Genomic DNA, 23,087 nt, shown 5'->3' with positions numbered 1-23,087 from the left:
TTACATATTTTTATATTTTTTCATTTCTTTTAATCTATTTTATGGATTAATTTATACTCTTTTTTTTTCATTTAAATCTGGTCCTAATCCAAACTTTTGACTCATCATGTGTCAAAAGTTGTGTGTGTGTTTTCTCACAAGCTATGGCCTCATGGATGCAATAGACAAAAATAGAATTGAATGCATCTTGACAACGTGAAAAACCGTTAAATGAAAGTTTGAAACTGCAAAGCTGAAGCAACACCCGACGACCAAACAGCCCAAGACAGGATTTAATCCCAAACGGTTTATCCTCAGAGAAAGGAACTCATTGTCACAAAGGAACTGTAAAAAGGGAACTCCCCTAGGGAACTAATAAAGTATGGTTTGTTAAGTCAGTTGAAGAGAAAATAATAGAATAATACTTTTGTAATCCTTTACAGATTCCTCCAGCAATCGCTGGCAATTAATACATTACACATGTTGTTAAACGGAAAAGCTTTAGGGGGAAGGCAGGGATGCTGGTCGGGTTTATAACATAGCATGTAAAAAGCATAACAATTTTATCTTGGTTGAAAAGTACCATATTAGATACAGTCTGATCGATTGGCTGATCTAATTGTTGGTTGATTGGTTTATCTTGAGTGTGAAGCAGTGACTTGTGACTACCAGGAGAGGGCGTGGCTGTGCTTCCACTGTGGTGTCTGGGGGTTGTGTTGCTGTCTGGGCCGGCGGCTGCACAACGCACACACACACGCACGCACGCCCGCACGTACGCACGCACGCACGCACGCACGCACGCACGCACACATACACACATACACACACACAGACAGGACAACAGATGAGATCTGAATCCCTCATCTCACAGGATCTCAGATGTTCTCGAGACATCTGCCACTCTGCGTCTTGTTTTGATTGTGTTTACACGAGCTTCAATCAGATAAGCCGCGAGATGTACGCTGCTCTGTCGTGCTTTGATGACGCCATCACGGGGACTTTCCGGATACGTCATTAGGGGCTTCCGAGTTATTAGCCAGCTCCGCCGCGGTCTTCTCGCCGTTAGACGCCTCAAACGTCGCCGCGTTGGTCGGGAACGATCCCAGAAACATGTCATGAAAACGCCGGAGTCTCTCTGCGACGCCGAAACGTGTGAGTACTGAGACGTAGTGGTCAGGAGCGGCGGTCGGACGGGGAGGAAGAATGTCAACAACGCGGCCTCTCCTCGGTATGAGACGAGGCCCCGAGCTAACGTGCCCGGAGCAGCCGGGCGGTAGGACCCCCGCGCCGGGCGGCCGCCAGCACCAACAAGAGGCCCTCACCGTGGACGAATTCGCCGTCCTGGAAGACAAAGAAGATGAGCTGAAGTGTGCCAAACCTCGAGTGGAGCAGGTTTTCAAAGTGACGTTCACCATCATCGGACTGCTGGACCACACAGGGCAGCAGCACGGCAGCAAAACATCCCGCCAGATATGGCTGCAGCTCCGGGGGGACAGCGACGACGTGTCCAGGGCTAAGGTGAGGCTCTTAACACACCCTCACTCACTTGAATCTTTTTCAGTGTGTATTTGTTGTTATTGCAACGAGGCAGTAGTGTTGCAGTCAAGACCACCCAACCTGAGACCCGAGTTAAGACCAAGATCAGAGCATCTCAAGACCCAGACTTTCAGAGTTTTCAAACCAAGTTAAAACCAAGACTTTAAGGGCCTAAAACCAAGAATTTAAGAAGTTGAGACCAAATTAAGACTTTCAAGGCTTTCAAACGAAGTCGGGGCTGAGACCAAGACTTTAGGGGTTTCAAACCAAGTTAAGACCAAGACTATAAGGACCAGAGTCTCAGTAAGACCAGCATTAGAGCATCCCAAAGCCACTCTCGAGTACTACAATACTACTCTTTGGTTGTCAGAAAACATGGTCATCTCATAGCCACTAGGCTATATTTCTAACTTAAACACATCAGTTGATGGTAGTTTCAGAAGTCCTTAAGTTCATTGAAAAGCTTTAGTAAACTCAAACAATCTCAATAGTGAACCAACAGCTCGTGATCACTCGCAGTTAACTCAAAAACTCTTTATATGTCGGCAAACTCTTGCGTATATTGCATCTTTGAGAATAAGTTTGGTCTAAAGTTAGTCATGTTTGTGTTTTCCTGTCAGTGTGCCCTCTGTTTAATCAGGCATGTAAACAATGAATACTTATGTCTTCTTTGCCACCAGTTTGCAATACAAACTGTTCCTCTCAGACACAATATCACCCATTCAAGGCTTAGTTCTCGTAACCATGATAACAACTCCAATATATGACTTTGGTATTTGCATTGTGGTTTTCTCCTCACAAAAATTTGACATTTGATTGTAATTCTTATCACTGATCAGACTCTTGTGGACGACGGGTTGAGAGCAAACTATTCACCATTAGTCGTCATTGCTATATGTGAAAATCGGGTGGTTTTACTTTCAGAATGACTTTGAGCGAAATTAGACCCAGTGACTGGTTTCCATTGCTAAAAAGGCGAAGGAGGGCTGAATCAGATTACAGTACAAGCAAAGCACCAAGTCAGTGTGGGTACTGTTTAGTCAGGGCGAAGAGTCATTCATTACATTTATTTAATGTTGATTAAATCAGATGACATTGTGTTATTTTTAAATGCAATTGATAATAAAATGAACAGTTGTTTTTAAGGTCTTAGTTGTCTTTTTTTTTTTTTTCCCATTTGCTTTTGCTGGCAGTGCTCATGAATGGGTAATTTTTGCTAACCAACAGTGACGGAACAGGAAGTTTCCTCATAGGAAGCTGCTTTATTTGTTGTTACAATTTACGTGCAGGTTTTTTTTTGTAACCACCAGTCCACCTCAGACGGACATACAAGCACTCCCACATACCCACTTGAACCTAAGTTACAGGCGTGTATTTAGACGAGGGGAGGCAGTTGGAATACCTGGAAAAAACCCACAATGAAAGTTGTTGAATATGCAAAGTACACAATGGCCTGGGCAGTGAAGCTTATCCTCATTAATCGCAGAGAGGTTGCTAACCACTCTCCTTGAGGTCATTTACAAAGAAAATGTTTCTTGGGGGAACATGTTTAAACTGGAAAGCACACTGCTGCGAAGCCCGTAGTAAACAAATAGATTGCAAGTAGATGAACACGTCTTTTTTTTTTCTTTTTTTTTTTTTAACTGAAGCTTTGTTGCTTTGCATCATAGACATAAACCCAGTGAGATCATTTCTAAATCAACTCGGAATGGTCTTCGATCTGATAGCAGCTGCAAAATAATCTATGCACCATGCAGAAAACTATGTTGCGTCCACATTTGTTTGCCATGTCATACAGCCTTAACGTGAACCATTTCAGCTCGAGACCTTTGAGAATGATCTAAAAACCCCTCAGACAATTTGAAGTGGTCATCATAGTTAAAAAAATCCTACCATAATATGGTTTCTGTGTTTTGTCAAATTCACGGCTATAATCCGATTATAAAAAAGCAGATGTGCACACCCTTTTACCACAATCTCAGCATTAAGCAAATTTTAATGAAATCCTCTGGTGCAAAATACAGTGAAATTTTTATTTATTTTTTATTTTTTTAAACTTCTCACAGTCTCAGTGTTGTGTTGTGTCCACTACTCTTAAGAAATGTGTTTTAAAAAATTCTCTTTTTTTTTTTTTTTACTTTTTAAAATTTGCTTGGTGGTTTGGTGAGCCGGTTTGAAGCCTCTTGTGAGCCAGTTTTTACCCACGGACATCGTGTTTGACACACCTGGCCACTTCTGTTAGTGGCACCCACTCGCATTCAGTTTCTGGTTAACTATTATTACACAGAGGCTAAATCTGGATTAGTATGTCTATATTCTGAGGAGTCCTTGATTAAAACTCATGTGTGTTAGATTTGGCTTGACTGGTTTATGTGTTTGAGACATTTCTATGTTTTCAAAGATGCATTTCAATTTCAAAATTATAAAAGAAAACAATTTAACATTTGCTTATAAAGTCTTGATTGTCTTTGTGTGTGTGTGTCTATTTTGGATGACACCGTTTTAGCCCTTGCTTACAAACTGCAGTATTTAAATCGAGAACTTTTGACTGAAGAGTAAATGTTTTTCATGTGACATTAAATAAGAAATTCTCTCCTCCGCTAACCGTAAAGCAACTGCTAAAGTCTTTTTTAAGATGAACCATGTTTTGATAATGAGACAGTCTTTTGTCACTCCATACGTTTTATACTCCAAAAGACAGAAAGAAGCGCATGAACTTTCCCATATTTAAATATCTTGTCACGCGTGCGTCTTGTGCGTCATGATGCTGCGCACTGTAAGCAGCTGCTCCGGGGTCTGCCAGTCAACCGAGAACTTGCTGTGGAAACGGCCCTTTCATCGCCCCGTGTAACTCCTGATGAGAAATACCTAGCACACAGAAATGCCTTTGCATGGCTCACGCTGTTATGTTGGTGGCGTGTCCTCTCTGGTTTGGGAAATTGCGACAATTACACCCACAGTTTTCTTTTTTTTGTGTGTGTTTTTCTTTCTCATTTCCCTTCTCGTGCGGTAACATATGATTCACTATCAGTTGCTCGAGCTCCTCGCGTCTTCCTTGAGAATGGTAGCATGTGTTTTAATAATTGTGGCGAGTTGATGAGACTATTTCTCTACATGTCTGTCTGTTTATTATCACTTGATAGAAATGGTGGACGTCATTCGGTCAGGATGTAATTACAGGGAAATATCAGTAACTACATAAATAACAGCACGCTTTCACTTTTAGATTTAGCTTGGTAACACTTCTGCTGGGGGGAAAAATAATAACGTTTTGGGCGTTCTTGGCCGTGTTTTGAGTTTTCACTTCACTACAGTGGAGGTTAGCGGGAACTTTTCTACTTCTATTGTTAAGAGCCGCCACAATTTCCAGACTCGGTTTCCCTGTCAGTTTGGACGAGGCTCAGGTTTCACAGTCAGCTGTGTTCCTCAGAAAAATTGGATGGGAGTATTGGTGGTAGTTTCCAAGTCTTGTCCTCAAGTAGCAGTTGTCAAGCGTGGACCAGGCGTTCCCGAGATAGTGTGTGGGGATTAGCAATCGGCCACTAAACTGCAGTATTCGCTCGTCACTCCCAGGAGAGTTTTACATTGTTTAACCTCGTATTCTGCCTGGTCTGCGAGAATAACACAGCTTATGTCAACAGTGGCCTCATCAGTTGAAGGTGAAAGTTCAGGGAGTTAATCGGCTGTGTTGAGTTTGAATATAGCAAAGTGTGTGACTGTGTGGAGAACTTCAAAGGCTGCTCTTTCAAGTCTATTTAGATCTGAGACTTATGGTTAAGCTGGTTTTGTCGTTGTCCTCAGAGAAATGTCAGGTGAGCAGAGTAAAGGCTATTTCCTCAGAATAAGCTTAAATCATACACTTTACTCACATATTTGATCCCCAAAAAATGTAATTATTTTGTTGTTATATTTCTAGTGGGGTAATTTGCTTTCTAAAGTTTCAAAATGACACATTTTATTCTAAATGCCTGGCCTAAATATCACCATGTCAGTTTACTTTCAGTTCTAACATCTTCTAAAACTGTGTCATGTTATAATGAGTCATCATAAGGGCGCATTGTCTTTTCATCTCCACCCCACCTCACCCCCACCCGCCCACCCACCTGCAGCTGATTCATCCAAATATCTGCCTCAGCCAGGAGATTCCCTGAATCAATGGCAGGCGTTTAGTTTCGGCACGTGTCTGCTTCTATACTTCTGAACCCGGTGAGCTCATATCAGCTCTGGTGGCACAAGGCTTGTAAAATAAATCTGTTTTCCTGCCTAATGTGACTCACCCTGATGGGGTTTTTATTTTTAAATTTTTTAGAGGAAATGAACACTGACATTTGCAGATGTTTGGAGTACAGGGCGTGGATACCTACTGTTATCATTAGCATTAGCTGTTGTTTATTATATCACTGATATCCTCTTTACTCGGTATGCACCTAATTTCTGTTGAGCCAACATTTTTCTCGTAACCGCGGCTTGGTGGAGTGGACTGTAATGTTAGCATTAGCCTGTATCTGCAGTGCTGACTGAATTTGCACAAAAGAAAAAAACTCTTTGTTGCGTTCAGGCTGTTGATCATAGATGTACATTTACAGACAGTAGCACAAAACTGCTTCAAGGGTAAAATGTTTTTGAAACTCTGGTGCATAATTTGTATTTATTAAAAAAAATTTAAGTCTGTCTCACTGGATTTTTAAAAAAAAAAAATTTCTAAAGCCAGCAACAAACTGCTGGTTCAAGAAAATCTACTGTTAGTAGAAATACAGATTAAAAAAATGCCCAATGTTTCCAAAGTCACTAAGTTATCATCTTAAATGATTTTGACCAAAATAGAGCAAGTGTGACTTTTGTCGTCATTTTGCAGCCCTACCTTTTTGTTTATGGAATTTGTTTCAATTTCTGGAGGAAATAGCAGGTTGTCTTGTAAAAGTAGTTGTCATCTCGGGATTTGTCCACAGCCGTCATTTAGGAAGCTCCAGGAAAAGTTTCACACCATAAGAGACGAGGAAAGCTCTCACAATACTATCACATGCTCGCAGTTTCTTTACGGTTCTTTCTTTTTCTTTTTCTTTTTCCTTTTGTCCTTGCAGGAGTATGTTCGAGGACTTTGTGACCCTGAGCTGCAGAAAGAGGAGCGCTACCCTGTGGACATGCACTGCATCTTTGCGGGGGCCCGTGGTCTCTTCCTGGACAGACTCACCAGGGACACAAGTGCAGAAGTCCTGGTTCCTGAACCGGGTCGCCTGCGACTGTTAGGCCGGGCTGAACCTGTGGTGATGGCCCAAAGCCGAGTTCAGCAGTTTGTAGCACTTTTCCAAGTAGGTGTTCCCATTATCATTTTCTGATTCAATGTGATGACTCAGGTTTTGAGTATGATGTGTCCTGAGACTATAATAATGAGTGGAGCGATGAAATCAGTCAAATAATAAAAGAAAAAAAAATTCTTTCTTTTTTTTTTAATGTCCAAGTTTGATTGTTTTCGTCTCTAAAATGTAAAGATATTGAAGTGAAATGTAATCTGGAGGTGACTGTAAACGGTGTGTGTCTGTGTTTGTGTGCTGTCCAGGAGAAGCGAAGTCTCCCGAGCGACAGAGAGCCTTCGGTCAAACGGGCGTTCAAGTCCTTCGTGGAGGAGCGGGACGATAAATACACTATGGAGCTCCTGCTGCTCCCCAGTGCTCTGAAGGAAGAGCTGCTGGGATTAGTTCACAGCCCCACTAGCACAAACGCCACTTCTCTGGTTAGTTTGTAACTTCTGTTTTGCCTTTTCTCCTCAATATATTTAAACACGTGACTTATAACACGATTACAAACAATGTAATCGCTCAACACGTCAAAGGAACACAAAGCCAACGCTAAATGCTGGGAACCTTTCCAGGAGTGGCTGTTCTACCAAAGTAAATCCAAAAGTGCACCGACAACTCATCCAGGCTTTTGAATTCCATCATTTTTTGGGTTGTCTTTGTCCTAAGTATGATAAATATGCACACAAAAAAATTACTTGAAAAGTTGAAAAGGGATCATATATTTTTATTACAGCACTGTATCATCCATACAACTTTATCCAAGTCAGGCTCATAGGATGCTGGAGTGCGGTTGCTTTCAACTAATAAGCCCCGTGTTTGAACTGTGAGAGGAAACCAGAGTACTGGGAGAACGCGCAAACTCCACACAGAAAGCGCCGTGAGTCCAACTCCGGATTTGAATTGGCGACCTTCTCGCTTTTGAGGGGAAAGTGCGAACAACTACACTATACAGCATCTATTGTTAGTTTAAAACCAATTCAATCGCTTGCTAAATAAAGGGTTCATACAATCAAATAAGGGTTGCTTTGAAAACACGTACACAATATGTGCAACACTTATTTTAATCTATAGACTTAATGTAAATTATTTCAACGTGACCAAAATCTATCAATTTTAATGATGTCCTTAGAGATACTGAGGTTTAGCACCATGTGAGGAAAAAAATGAATTGAAGAACTAAATTGGATCGTTGTGGCAACTTTGCTGTAGATGAAGAGAAGAGAGGTCACGTCTCCCGAAGAACACAGTGTGAAGTGTGACTGTGGTACCTGCTCATAGTATCTGAGAGGAACTTCCGCTGTGCTTTTCTAACTGAAGTGACTGTTGCCACGTTCGCTTCCAGCAGGCTCAACTCAACCGGACGCTCCATCCGAACTTAACGGAGGTGGACCAGGACCTCTCGCGGAGCAGCACCCCCGTGACGGAGCTTTCCATCCGCATCCTGGACGCCAGCTTCGAGGAGAAGGGGGCGTCCGTCAGCGGAAAGGCAGGAGGCGGGGGGATCGGATCAGGGCCCGAGTCCTTGGTGCTCAACGGCACGCGGCCCTCACACAAGCGGCGCTCGTCGGAGAGCGAGACCCGGGACACAAAGAGACAGTACTCCCTGGAGCGGAGGGAGGAGTCGCCGGAGAGGGCGAGAGAGAGGGAGCGGCAGAAGGACCGAGAGGGCCGGGGGGGCAGCGGCAGGTCCAAAACCCCCTCCGCCTCGTCGTCCCTCTCCTCCTCAGCCAAAGCAAACACAGTGGGCGGTTTAATCATTCTGGACTCCTGGGACGCAATTTCAGATGAAGGAGAGGCCGTCAGCCCGGAAACCAACCTCCGCTGCCTGGTCAATTTCTTCAGGTAAGATAACGGCGAATCAACTCGTTTTGATTATCGACAGGTCACAGCCGCGCAGAATGCAAATACAGCTCATTCTGGACCTGGTAACATCCGAATGTTTGTCTAAATCAGAGTCCACATCAAATCAGAGGGCCCTCTCTGTTTTAATGATTTTATAGATTCACATGTACCGACTCTTCAAGTACAGTAACGGTTAAATAACAGTTGTGAAGTTGGAACAAAAAGGGATTTTCTGTGGGAAAATGTTCACAGGTGGAGCTCAAGCTAAGCTTTTGTTTACCATTTTAAGAGTTAGGGATCAAACTTGGTTTTATTTTTACATTTTTATGTACGATGCAAAACTTTTAAAATGTTCTGCAGTGTTCCACTTTTATATTTTGTTGATTTTTCAACATTCTTCATTGTAATTATAAATGAATATCTTCAGAATTTTTGTTTTAGACGATAATAAAACCGCATGATCAGATATGTGTGTGATTATTTACATTTAATTCATCTTTTTCAATGTGGTAACAAAAGGTTTTGTGCAAATAACGTGGAATTAAAATAGACGAATAAAAAAGTCTTTATTAAGCAACAGAAAAACAACTGCAGCCTCGAGTGTCTTATATGAAATAAATGGTCTGTTACACTTTTCTTGTCCAGAACGATGGGATACAAGCAAGAAGTGGTGGAGCGCGTCGTCAAGGCAACGGGACAGACGGAGGACACCTTCCTGGTTCTGGAGAAAATAGTTGAGGAAACCAAGCGCTGCGAGCAGGGGTCAAAAGGAGGGGACAAAGAGAAAAGATTGAACACTGTGTGTACCGTGAACACTGCCTCGGCCGCCGCCTCCGCCCCGTCTTCAGCCTCTCACACCAGAGAGAAGGAGCGCGAGCTGAGCCGAACGCTCCTCGACCCCAGCAGGTCGAAAGAGAACATTAAGCCCGGCCAACCGGCGAGCAGCAGCAACGGGCTGGGGCACCGGAGACAGTGCAGCAGCAGCGAGACGAGCACCCAGCAGGTATTTTTGCAGGCGTCAACAACCACAGAGCCCTGGAGAATACTTGTATCGATCAGTATAAAAAAATGCAATGGTTATTTCATTCTTGAAAAGTCTTGTGTACCTACCTTTTTAAATAGTGCTGTATTCATAAGGAGCATGCATTTGTGGGATGAGCAGAACATGCTAAATGACTGATTCTGCTGTAAACTTTGTAAAAATTTTACTTTTTCTTTTTTTTTTCTTTTTTTTTTTTCAAAACAAACCATTGGAACCCATATACTCACATCTTCAGTTCATTCCACAAAGACATGGTACTTACAGATGTGGCACTTTTCAAAAGACAGATTTCTGATAATCTGCAGTATAAGTCAACCAGGATCAATTTCTCCATAGTTCAACACTCAACTAGTCCGCGCAGGCACAGTGCCTCCTCTTGGTACGTTTTATAGAAAAGTAACAAAACTTGGGATTTCATTTGTTTGAAGAGATTTTAAGATTTGCAAATACTCGAGGTTTGGCTGAGATTTTAATCACAATCTTATACTAAACAAGTATGTTACGTACAATAAGTTGGATCAATTGGAGTAGTTTCTGTATGATTGAGGACGGATGGGCTTAAAGTAAATAATAAAAAAGCAAGACAATAATAAACATGTTGAGATCAAGTACGTGTTTCTCAAGTATTATACCAAACCTTTTGAATCATTTTATAATGTCTAGTTTTCAGAGCTTCACCTGATAGAATAGACCGCATTTCACACATTTCAGTGTTGTGTCCCATCAGTGTCGTCTAAGTAAAGCTCTCGATTCAAAATTGAATTCGATTCAATTCAGACGGATCCCTACCAGTCATGGTTTTATGATTTTTTCTGAGACTAACAGTGTTGGATAATGCATCTTTCAACCAGCATGTCAAATTTGGTTTCAGGCCATCACCATCAAGAGGAGCTCCAGCGCTCAAGGCGGAGCGGGGAACTATGAGGTCATCACTATCGACGATGACGACGAGGTCATCCTCGTGAACAACAAAACCACAGACAGCAGGACATCCCGGATGATGACGGTGGCACACTCCGACACACAGTCGGGATCCAGAACGGACTACCTGGCCCGGGGCGGGGGAGGGGGCGGAGGCGGGGGCGGGGTCCCACAGAGGGATTACCTGTCTCGAGGCGGGACTCAGACTTTGGGGGGATCGATGAAAGTGGAGACTGTAACGGCGCTGCGCAGCCCGCCTCAGTGGCTCACTGCCACCTCCACGTCCCTGGCTTCAACCCCCAGTGTAAGTATTTCCTTTTATGTTGGAGGGTCTGTTCTCGTCTGGTACATTTTTCACTGTTTCCACACAGAAACTGAAGAGGAAGTGAGGTTGGAAACTGCTTCATACATATATGACAATGCATATCACGCTCATGGTTGTTCACAATATCATTTTTTTTCTTTTCTTTTTTTGTTTATTTTCAAAATCAGTTCAAAAAAGCTTTTAATGAAAACCTTTTAATTTTTCGTCATGATTTCTCATCAAAACCTGCAAAAAAAAGACAAATGGAAAGAAACCTCCTCATCCTGGTAGTTTTTAGACGAGGTTTAAATTAAATTGTGGATTAGGTGGCGCTCTTACATCGTGTAATGCACCGATTCGTGTCTATAACCTTTCTGGAGTCGTTACTTTCATTAAACACACACGTGGACAAAGTGAGGGTCCAGGTTCGGTTTCATTCCGATTCCCATCGTGATTCGTCTCGTTGTCTTTGCTCTGCAGTCGGCTGCTCAGCCCGTCTTCCGGCCCTCTGCCTCTCCGTACCAAACCATCGGCCACACGGCTTTCCACGGGGGAGCAGCGCGCACTCCCCCCGCCAACGACCCCCCCGCCCCCCCGGTGACGGGTTTGGCCCGTTTCCATCAGTCACTGAGGACCCCGTTCACCCTGAAGCTGCCCAACGAGCCAGGGCTTCCCGAGCTCAGACACATCATCATAGACGGCAGCAACGTGGCCATGGCGTGAGTACACACACATTGTCTTTGTAATCTTTGTCAAGAAGTAACTTATTTTGATTGTTAAAAAATGAAAAAAATGGTCACGGCACGCCCTAAAGGATCTCAAAAGAAGTACACAAGGCCATTTTGACCTTTCCTCCGCCAAACATCCATCCATTTTCTCCCGCTTATCCGTTTCCGGGTCGCGATGGTGTCAGTCTGAGCACCGTCACCCAGATCACATCGCACCGATTAAGAACCTTTCCTACAGGTGGTGAGTCCCCGGGAACATAGCCGAACAATTCTGTCCTAAAATGTGTGGTCTTGTGTCCTACAATGAGAGTTTACAAACAACCTCCGTCATAGCTGTGTGACCACGGACAAGCTGAGATCATCTTCTGTTTGTAGCAGTAACATGGCGCCGTGTCTCACCACTTTATCTTCACGTGCTGTAAAGCACACAACTTGTCACTTGTTTCTTCTTTTGTTCCTCCAACTTGTTCTTTCTTCAGGCTAAAGTGTACTTTTGGTTCTTTTATGCTTGGTTTCTCTCAATCACGGCACAAGTTTTGGGATCACTTGTTTACATGCAGATTTTAAGGATATTTTGTCAGTTTTTATTCTGCTTCTGAGACAAATTAAGAGCCTTCAGTATTGGTAGATTCCACAGAAAATACAGGGATTTTTAGATTTGAAGAGATGTTCGCAACCATCCGAGCATATTTATTAAAGGGAAAGAGAAAAAAAAAAAAAGGAGGAAGCAACAGGTTTATACATGTACATATTTTAACAGAGTGAGTAGATTTCAAGGTGTTGGCAACTTACTTGATGACAAATATGTTTTGAATGGTCTCACTTCCCACATTCGTATTACATACGCCACTGGTTTTTTTTTTGTTTGTTGTTTTTCTTTTACATATGAAGCCATCGCCCTTCCCATCATCGTCTTCATCATTACTTCACGTATCTCGCTTACACACACACACACACAGTCAGAAGCCATCTGTTATAATGCAGAGGGTGCACATGTGTGGGTGCACCTAAACTCTACCTACACACTCGCATAATGTTACTCATCAGTGGCTTGTGTGAAGATGTGTGTGTGTGTGTTTGAATGTTTCCGACAAAATAAATACAGTTGTGAAAACATGATATTGGAGGCGTGGGGTTGTGTTACGGGGGCGTTTTACAAAAGAAAGACCTTTTCATAAGAAAAGCTCTATTTGCAGTGTCTTGGCCGGTAATTGCGCAAGAAGAGTTTTGTGTGTGTCACTCGAGGAAGGGAAGCAGGTAGGATGGCTGGTCTAATTGTTTTTCCCCTGCCTCGTTCTCCACTCAGATTTTCGCAATCTTCATCTCGGCCCGGCCGTGTCCCGACTTCTCACTTTTGCAACCAAAAGTCATAGTCATAGTCTCGTTTCGTCCTCCCTTTCATCTTCCCAGAAATATGTCTAAAGAAAAAGGAGAGGGTCACTTCTGACTCATTATTGGTCCTGCAGTCGGAGCAGGAAAGTCTTGTTACTCACAAAATACCAGACTGACAAAATCAAAGTGAGGCAAGCAATCATTGTCCTGATAAGTCTCTTAAAGCCACTTCTCCACAGTTTGCCAATCCCGGGATTTGCGTTTTCCAAATTACACCAAGTCTAATCCACAAACTTTTTTTTTTTTATCACGTTTTGTATGTAAAAGATTTTCAGAGGAGATATGTGATATTACCACGTCTCAAGTTGCGTTTCCACGGTGATTTTACAGGTTGCGTAATCTCTTCCTGCCGCGGTGTCACTCTTCACTTTCTCTTTCAACTGTTGCTGGAACTTCCCCCGAGTTTTGCATTTTGGCTCCGACCACAAGCTGAAATCTGTCGTGGTCTGTCCTGTGCGTACGCGCTTGTGTGCAAACGCATTTTAATTCCCAACATTATTGGGACAAAACTCTAAATGTCCATATTGAGAAAAATGTACATGAAGATGTGTGTTTAGGGCACTGTCAGGGTTCCGGGTATTCAAGTAGTAGTCATACTTAAGGTTAGAGTGACGCTGTAGAGAATTAATAGAAATTTAGGTAAATTCAGCCAAAGTGATGAGAATGCTGCTTTTTGTATGCGTGGCTCTAAAATCTGTTAGAAACTCCTTTTTTTTTTTGTTTTGTTTGTTTGTTTGTTTGTTTGTTTGTTTTCGCACATTGTTGGCCCCATCGTTTTACGTAGTTACAAATGGAAGCAAGAGGAAGTGTGGTGTTTATGGTTAGCGGTGCAAAGAACGTGAACGTCAGACCTGCTCGTCATTGCTCTCCGAAAATGCTCATTGTTTGACATTCGTTCAGATGTGTTGAGATTTCTGCACAAGGTAGTGGGACCTTTGCTCACAGTTATGGTGCAGTAAGAGAAAAGTGGAAAAGACTGGCTTCTAACGCACACCGGGGTTGTTTCTTCCTTGTGGTTAAAGTTAGTGTCGCATCCCTGGGAACAAATACAAGTCAGGGTAATGACCTCTTTATTCACAGAGGCGGGTTTTGTTAAATGATCGGTGGTTGGTCTTTGTGTCTTTTGCTGGGTTGTGTGTGTGTGTCTATTGTATATACTGGGAACTTGAGTGAACTGATCAGTATGTGCAACAACCACAAGATCAATTGAGGTCATCGAACCTTGTGAAGGAAATCTCCTCACCTCCTTCCAAAAAGAAGATCCACTGTTTCCACTGATATAATCTGGTCAACACTGAAGCCAGTACTGCTTTACATCTTGTTGTAGGTTTTGTCTCCACTCAGCTGTGGCTGAAGGGACTGACTGCGTCTCATTGCATCATTTCTTCCTGAAGCCCCAGAGTTGTTGTTGTTGTTGTTGTTGACTCTTACTTTGTGTTCCACCGCTGTGTGGTTGAGCAGTCGGCCGCCGGGTTTGCCAGACGTACTTTACACTGCTCGTGTGAGGCTGGAGTTGTGGGTGAGATCGTAACCTCTCTCACAAGGAAGTAGCCAGCACAGACGGAACAAGAATTCACATGATGAAGTTTCATTTATACTTATTTAATTTTTCACCACAAAACCTCTTGCAGTCTATTTTATTTTGTCTCCATTTTCTGCTGCATGTGTCGCCTCTTCACTCTAGAAACGAAACCCCCCTTTTTTTTCTTTTTTTTTAATGAGCAGCTGTAAGATAATGAATTGAACCGGATGAATACATATATGTGCACAAAGACATTGGCGTATTGCGTAGAAAGCTGTTTGCATATCCAAAACTAAATGAATGCCTGAAGTGTTTGGATCGTGTCTCTGCTCTCACTGTTGCTTGTGTTGTTCTGTGGTTATCTGCACTACCCATCTGTTTGTTCTTTCCCAGTTTGGGTGACGTGCACTAATGCATGTGCACGTCACCACCAACAATCTGGGCCAGTCCGTCGAGTTACTTTCAAAAAGTAGACTCGTGTGCCCGGAGGCTCTTTTGTAACACTAACCGGCTCATCAGCAGGTTTATTGTTGTCGTCAGAGGGATTGTTAAATACCTGTTTGATAATACGTAGTTGGAAATTCTGGAGTTAATAGACATAAATAGACTAATTGCTTTAGATTACTTTGCTTCATGGCACTAATTCTTACTGGGTGAGTGTTTGCCCTCAGTCACGTCAAAAAGCAAAAGTTTTGTAACTGGAATAACTAAAAAAAACTTTTTTGAATTAAACAAAGTAGTTTTTTTCACACAAAGTAGGTGTTTGTCTTCATTTTCATTCACATTTTCTAATTGTATTATTTATTATAGTTCCTTACCTTACCATCAGCCATACTTGTACATTGGCTTTGTTGCACGACACTGACATGTTGCTATAGGCATGATTTGTCTTGACTAAAGTGTACACGTTGCATCAAAGCATGTCCTTTTTCTTCCGCCTGCAGTCATGGCCTGCATCGTTTTTTCTCCTGCCGCGGCATCGCACTGGCAGTGGAGACGTTCTGGAAGAGAGGCCACAGGGAGATCACGGTGTTTGTCCCTCAGTGGCGTCAAAAGAGGGACCGACTCACTACAGGTACGTCTGTGCATTTCACAGGTGTTTGACTCTCCCGCCGACCTCCTCTCAAAAAAAAGAAATCATCAGCGTGGGCCTTAAAATCAATTTAGAGGTTTAAGTAAAACGGTAGGTAACGAAAGGAAAGAATAAAAACACAAAATATACTAGTGTAGTATTCGGTCATCTCCCATACCAGTATCTATTAAGCTGAACAGGAAATGACGCAGTCCAAATGTTAGTTTTTTTTTTTTTTGTCTTTTGATTTTTATCAAACAAAAGAACCTATAATTGTAATGCTTCCTAAAATATATCCGCTCTAATACAAAGAAACGACTTTCCCAGCCTGCAATTAACATACCAGAGAGGTAGGTCACCTACAGTAGTAGTAGGGCATCTATTTCTGTTCTCGCCTCGAAGGTCTAAGCGTTCCTGCCACGTTCCAACGAAACCCGTTTTTAGTGTTGTCTCTAACGTAACTGTGATGTAATTGCAGAGCAACATTTCCTAAACCAGCTGGAAGACCTGAGGCTGCTCTCCTTCACGCCCTCCAGAGAGGTCTGCGGTCAGAGGATATGCTCCCACGATGACCGGTAAACACCCGTTATCCCTCATCACATCACAACCTGCTGGAAAGCTACTTTTAACCATATTAGCCATTTAGCATTTCTAGCAATTTTAGCTTTTTGAGCCATTTTATTTATCTACTTATAACAACTGTAGCCATTTTAGCTGTTTGGTAACATAAAAATCGTTCTTCAGAAACTTTTAATTTGGCTTCTTCAATGGTTGCCTTACTTGATGGCATGATTGGAAACTCAACATTTATCGCCGTAAGACTTTGACAGGAACCGCTAACAGAAAGGCTAAAGAGCTGCATGGAGGACCCTGTTAAAACACATTTCCAGCAGCTCAAACGTGCAAAAACAAATGTATTGCAGACGGGGACAAGTGTACTAATAAAAACAGAAGATGTGAAGTTATGTGCAAAAAGGTTATTTCATCTTATAAAAGGTTTTGTTAAACAAGGTAATAAAGTGCACGGTGAGGCGCGAACAGCTTCTACAGTCCTGGATGATGGTGATTTTGAACGACTTTGAACCAGATATCTATTGAAATGATTGTATTCCTGAGTTTATTTCTATATAAAATGCATGTTGGATAATGTTAGACATAAAATTTGTCCTTTTCATTAAACTCGATTCCATAAATCTTTAAATCCTTGTGCTTCGGTCCTCGGTTAGTGAGGATGAAGATGTCCTTCGCTTCCTGATGGGGACAATACTTTGACTTGAATTGTCCTTTAAACATGTCTTCACCAGAAAGTGTGTTGATTCTACTAATGGAGGTTTTTGTACCTCATGGGTTTACAATCACTCACTCCCTCCCTCCCTCCCTCTCCTTCCTACCAGGTTCCTGCTCCACCTCGCCGAAAAAACTGACGGTGTCATTGTATCCAACGACAACCTGAGAGACTTTGTGGACGTCTCAGAAACCTGGCGCAAGATCATCCAAGAGAGGTGTGTGTGTGTGTGTGTGTGTGTGTGTGTGTGTGTGTGTGTGTGTGTGTGTGTGTGTGTGTGTGTGTGTGTGTGTGTGTGTGTGTGTGTGTGTGTGTGTGTGTGTGTGTGTGTGTGTGTGTGTGTGTGTGTGTGTGTGTGTGTGTGTGTGTGTGTGTGTGTGTGTGTGTGTGTGTGTGTGTGTCTGAGTGTGTGTTTGTTCCTTCTGCACAGCTCGGTTAGTCATTCACGTGCAGCTGGACTCTGGAAAGTCCAGCTGACGAGCTGGAAGACAAATGTTAAAGGTTTACCGTCTGTTTGTGGCCTGTTTATTTACATTTACCACCAATCACAGGCGTCCTAATAAGAAAGAAGGAACCAACTAATAAGACAAATGCGGTTCAAGAGCAGGAACTCCGAGTTTAGAAGCGTGTTCATACAAATGAAAATATAAAGAAAACTGACTTTTCATTTTTAATTAATATCTTTAATTATACATGATGACTTTTGAGTATTTTATACTTATTAATGCAGCTCAATACAATTTCATTTATATAAATGACATTTTATGTCTTTAATTTATATTCGTGTTTATTTAAGATCATATCGTTTATCCCGGCAGCTTGGTATGAAAAGGAAGAAATCAAACTTTAAGAAACTCTTGATGCATTATGTCTTTATTCATTCAAAGAGAACCAATTAACAACAAATGCACCTTTTTTCAAATATTTTAATAAAATACTGATACTTACAACAACTCTATGGTTGTGACTGATATTACACATGGTTGTTACTGTTACTGATGTTGAAATAAGTAAGAATGTTTCATGTCCTCTATGTATTATTGCATCCTGTGAGCAATGCAGAGAGAGGAATAGGAAAATGAAGTAACGTCGCCCTCTGCTGGTCAGGACCTGCAAGCTACTCCTACAACCCTTAAAATCTCACTACATCAACCTGGAACCCCGCTACTGAAAGAGCTGTTTATTTTCAGTAAATTTAACATTAATGCTGCTTTAGAAATTGAATCCACTATCTGCACCGGTTTATCCATTTTAAGGGCGCTGCAGATGATTCCACCCGACTATCGACAAAGAAAGACACTCACACTCACGTCTATAGGCAGTTTTTAGAGTCGCCATTGAAGTCCCATGTTTTTGAAGTGCGATTGATCCACCTGATTGGACCTGCTTCCCTCCTAAACTTTATGGAAGATTATTGATATAATTATAGAACAAGATAAGAAAAGACACACAGAGAATATGAATGACAGCAATGGCAAAGAACCGGGAAGATTAAATTTGACAGAGGAGAAAAAAAGAGCTAGAAAACTTAACTGAAAGCACATAAAAGATGAGGTGATATGATGGACAGACGGAAGTGAATTTGAAGAAAAGATTGCTTCACACTCCACCACCACGTTCAAGTATTGTCAGCAAATTAAATAGACACAAAAAACATCTAGATATAGTTGGTTCTCATTAAAAACAAATCTGTAATCCAGTCCGTCTTTCCGAAAAGAAAGTGTTGATTCATTATCGTTTTAATGATCATTTTCCATGAATGACAAACAAACATCTTTGAGTGACTATTAACTTCTTTTAATTATTTACTGGGACTAACAGCAACCCTCGTCAGGAAGTGATTAACAGTTACCATGGAAACCGGTCGCTCAGCGCTCCTCCGCCAGACTGCACACGTCGATTGATGCCTTTGTTGTTTTAACACTTTGACTGAAGTTGACTGCACCTGTACTGTAGATAACCAACAATCGCAAAATGTTGAATTAAACCTTTAAAACATTCAGCACGGGGATCCAGTTTTCTTAAACAAATATACGAATATGCCAATCAATAAACGACATGTGGTTTATTTAAAGGTTTATCTCCCGGAGCTTTGTCTGTCTAGATGTAGGACGGGCTTTTCTTCTTCTTCTGGGATATGAGAACCGGGACTGAAAACCGGTGTGAGGCAGAGTTCTGACAACCTCAGAAAAAAGCGCAGCCGGCTGAATGGAGTAGAACAAATGCGTCTTTCTTAAAACAAGAATGTGAACTCGGTAAAAGTTTGTCGTCTCGAGCCGAGCGCCCTTTGGCGTCTGCCACCGTCCCCTAATTTGTTTCGATTGGCAGGTTGCTCCAGTTTACGTTTGTGGAAGACCACTTCATGATCCCCGACGACCCCCTGGGGAAACACGGGCCTCACCTTGACCTCTTCCTGCGTAAAGACATCAGGTGCGTCCTCCCGGAGCGTCCGTCTTCCAAACACTTCGAAAGGCCTGTGTCGCTCCTGTTAACCTCCCCCTCCCTCTCTGCTCCCGTCAGGAGGGCGTCGGCCACGCCGCCCCCCCTCAGGCCTCCAGACTCCAGACCTTCCTTCCAGCAGCAGCCGGTTTCCGTCCAGGCGGTCCACTCGGCTCCGCTGCTGCCCCACTCCACCACGCACTGGCCCCACTCCGGCCCCCCAGAATGGCACATGCCCCGCCGGTCCCCGTCGCCGTCCCCCTCCCCGCCCCCCCAGCGCTCGCCGGGCGAGACGTCGGAGCTGAAGAGAAAGCTGTACGACATTTTCCCCGAACAGAAGCAGCGGATCGACCGCATCCTCAGTGACAACCCGTACATGAGAGACCTGAACGCCCTGTCGGGGCTGCTGCTGGGGTAGTGGACTCGCACCGACGTCCAATAATTTATTTTTAACCATCGACGTGGACTTTTCTCCCGACATAAAGAGTGGTCATCAAACTACCCGCTTCTCCTCTGTTGCTCCCCCCCTTCGATTTCCGGGACAAAACTTGTCCCCACAACCAAAGTGTCAGCGAGTTGCCGCGTGTCTTGTCAAGCCGCCAAACCTGTCCCGTTCACCCGGTTTTCAAATCCCAATGAATCGGTGGCTGAAGGGTTTCCGTGAATGTGGGACCAGCGGCAGCGAGGCGGAGCGACGGCTCCCTCCCTCTTCTAACACGTCGACGTCAAACTGTACCGCCTACAGACGTTTCTCTCTCTCTCTCTGGGTATCGGACACTGGCAGGGTATGCATGAGGCTCTTCTTTTTTTCTTTTTTTCGGAACTTTTCTGCAGCTTAACGTTGAGCCCAAAACGGCAGTCGTCGGTGCACATCGTTTTAATTTCACAAGCTGGGAAAAAAAAAAAAAAAAAAGCTTTGATTTTTGGAAACATGATTGCAATGCTTTGTGGGCCACATTTTGAGGCTGCATCAATGGGCTGTAATAGCAACTTGTATTTTTGTAATATTTATTTAATCAAACCGAGTAAAGACGTGTTGCCCGTCTTCATCCCCTCAAAATGTGACCCATAATTCTGTGTTGTTGTTTTTGTTTTTAGTTTTTTCAAATTTCAAGAAACCACAAGTATTTTTTTTTTTTTTGCCCAAACCATTTGGTGTTACTTGAGATTTATTTTTTTTTATTTTTTTGTGAAATAATTGTTTAATCTGAGTTGGAAACATGCAGAATGATAAGATTAATCCGGCCCAGTTGTTTTGGCAGGACCATGCTGTTCCCCTGGTCGCTTCTGAATTCTGCTACTCACCGATGATTCCTGAAATATGGGGAAAAGCTCCTGTGGTGAGCCTGAATGTTCACAATCGGTTCTTCCTGGTTGAAATGGTTACTAAACAAAAAAAAAAAAACTAAAAACATTTAATAGTTAAAAATAACGAGGACATTTGTGTTTGGTAGATTATTTCTTTGCTCAAACAGTACTTGTTTACAAAGCCTTTGGGAAGTGGGATTATTCATCCTTTAGGAACCATTTGTGGGATGAGCAGCAGAGCGACGCCTCTAAATGAGCTCTACTGCACATCCTGCAAATGCAGGGTATTTACAAAAGAAATGGGAATAAACCAGCTTTCCAATGGAAATAGCTTTTGGAATCGGTCATTGTTACGAGCAAACATAATAATAATAAAGCCAGACTTCCTCACTTTAGTTTTTCCATCACCGTTTTGATGCTTTCTGATCTTCTCGCTCCCTCGCTCTCTCCCTCTCTCCCTCCCTCTCTCTCGCTCTCTCTCTCTCTCTCTCATTCCGAAATAAACAAAACACTACACCAGCTTTAGATTCATCTTTTCTCTTTCTGTTTGGAAAAAAAAAAAAATTGCAGAGAAAAAGAAAAAAAAGCAACCACAGACTCTGTAAAGTGTGATTTGTAAGTAGTGTTTACTGGCTACATTTCTTGCACTGAACACGAGAAGCGAGGCGAGAGAGAAGACGGGGAAGGGAGAAAAAAACAAAAAAAAAAAAGGTTTTTGTCGTCACACAGCCGGAAAAATGCAAGTTTGCGTTTTCCGAAATGGTTCATATGAGATTTGTGCTTTCCGAACCACTTTGCAGTGAAGAGTCTCCGCACAAAACGTTTACATGGTGTCAGAAAATGACTTTTGCTCGAACTTGCTCTGTTCACGTGGTATGGATCACTGAAGGATTTTATTTCTCTTGTAACATAATTCTTTTGTGTATATGGATTTCTGTTCTGTAAATCGATGCAAATTTTTTGGGCTACAGTGCACATATGGATTTATGTATGTGGAAAACGACAAAATAAATGCAGCATTCCCCAAGTTTCCCTCTTTTCTGAGTGCTCGATCAGTTTGTTCATGAGTTTGTAAAAAAAGGTGCCTAATGCGACGGTTACAGAAGTTTTCTGTACGTTTCACTATATTTTGCACCTGGAAGTCGCATTAAAATCGTTTTTACATTCAGATTCCAGTCATTTTCTCTAGTAATTGTTTGGTTTTGTGGAAAATATGCATCATGCAGCAGCTATAAGAGAAGTTTCTTTGCTGCAGTGCAAATGTCTATTTTTTGTCAAAAAGCTAAAGTAAAACTTTAGATTTAAAGGTTAAAGTGACACTATTTTACCAGATGACATTGTGCTGCATGTTTCCCCTGAACTAAAGTGTTTTTGACAGTTCACTCAAAGATGCCACAGTTTTAATACATCCCAAGTATACCTCCGCTGTATGGCAGCCTTTTAAAAGTTACTCAAAATGCTCTGTTAATAATTCATGTTCTTTGGGAGATACTGGTGGTTCTGCAGTGAAAGAGAGCCACCTTTTATGTTTCCGTTTTGCCCCGGAGGGCCCGTGTCCCGCATGTTCTGGCGGATTCAACGCTTGAATCCACTGACGGTCGTCAGAAAGCCCCTCGTCACATGAAGTTTACACTAAACGTGGCTCCTGGACTCTCCTCCACACTCTGATGTGTGAGATGTCAAACGTGACGCATCAATAAAAGCCCTGTCAGGTGAATTCATCACATCCTTGCCCACATGCCTCTTGTCAAATCAGGTTTCCTCCCACCGTCCAGAACCATGTGTTTTCGGTGATAATCTGTCTATATATATATATACAGTATATATATATATATATATATGACCTTTTCTGAGTGCAGTGTGCATGTTTTGGGGTTTTATTGTGTGTGAGTGTTATCAGCTTCCTTTATTCTAATTACAGCGTTCAGATTGGTTTGCTCTAATCATGCTGTCCGAGTTCTCTCTTTACATAGAGATTAGTAAGACTGGACTCATGTTTCCACTCATTCCGATCCATCTTCACATATAAAACACTTTCAAACCACCCAGCATAGCAAATGAATGAGAAAACGGTCCCAACATCCAGATTTGTATCCCTATCCGGACGAACACCATCGGTCACATTCCCTCTGTTCCCGGACGGACGTTCGGTTTTCATGAAGAGGCTGACCTCATCTTCGTCCTGGGACTGAGTGGTTTCACCCGATGTGCTTCATCGCCGCGGCCGAAAGAAACAAAGATAAGAAACGGCCTCTCCCTCACTGTGACTTTCAAAGGTGGACGCGTCGCTGCTTTTTTACCGCACTTATGAAGAGAACGGCTGGATTCTTCATTCTGAGCCCTGAAAACTTCCCCAAAGCCTTGTTGGGATTTAAAAGTATTTTAGAGACACACATGAAGTGAAACAAACACTTTGGACT

At 42.6% G+C, this 23,087-nt stretch overlaps 1 protein-coding gene across 3 annotated transcripts; it reads left to right on the top strand.

The window, feature by feature from the left end:
- Window positions 1-973: 973 nt before the first annotated feature.
- n4bp1 (nedd4 binding protein 1) lies at window positions 974-21,258 on the top strand. Of its 3 annotated transcripts, none has more exons than XM_080475801.1 (12): window positions 974-1,497; window positions 6,597-6,824; window positions 7,073-7,246; window positions 8,158-8,654; window positions 9,300-9,657; window positions 10,568-10,921; window positions 11,402-11,640; window positions 15,508-15,638; window positions 16,114-16,210; window positions 17,030-17,137; window positions 19,249-19,350; window positions 19,441-21,258. In XM_080475801.1, exons 1-12 carry the CDS (start codon window positions 1,183-1,185, stop codon window positions 19,775-19,777), a joined length of 2,940 nt encoding a protein of 979 aa, XP_080331927.1. In that variant the 5' UTR covers window positions 974-1,182; the 3' UTR covers window positions 19,778-21,258. The 3 variants fall into 3 exon arrangements, with proteins under 3 accessions (XP_080331927.1, XP_080331926.1, XP_080331925.1); XM_080475800.1 differs by having other exon boundaries at window positions 8,155-8,654; XM_080475799.1 differs by having other exon boundaries at window positions 19,249-21,258.
- Window positions 21,259-23,087: the final 1,829 nt, after the last annotated feature.

This window comes from Lipophrys pholis (genome assembly GCF_963383615.2).
Source record: "Lipophrys pholis genome assembly, chromosome: 11".
Taxonomy (NCBI): domain Eukaryota; kingdom Metazoa; phylum Chordata; class Actinopteri; order Blenniiformes; family Blenniidae; genus Lipophrys; species Lipophrys pholis.
Note: the sequence above shows the minus strand (reverse complement) of the source record. Positions and strands in the feature narration are given on the sequence as shown.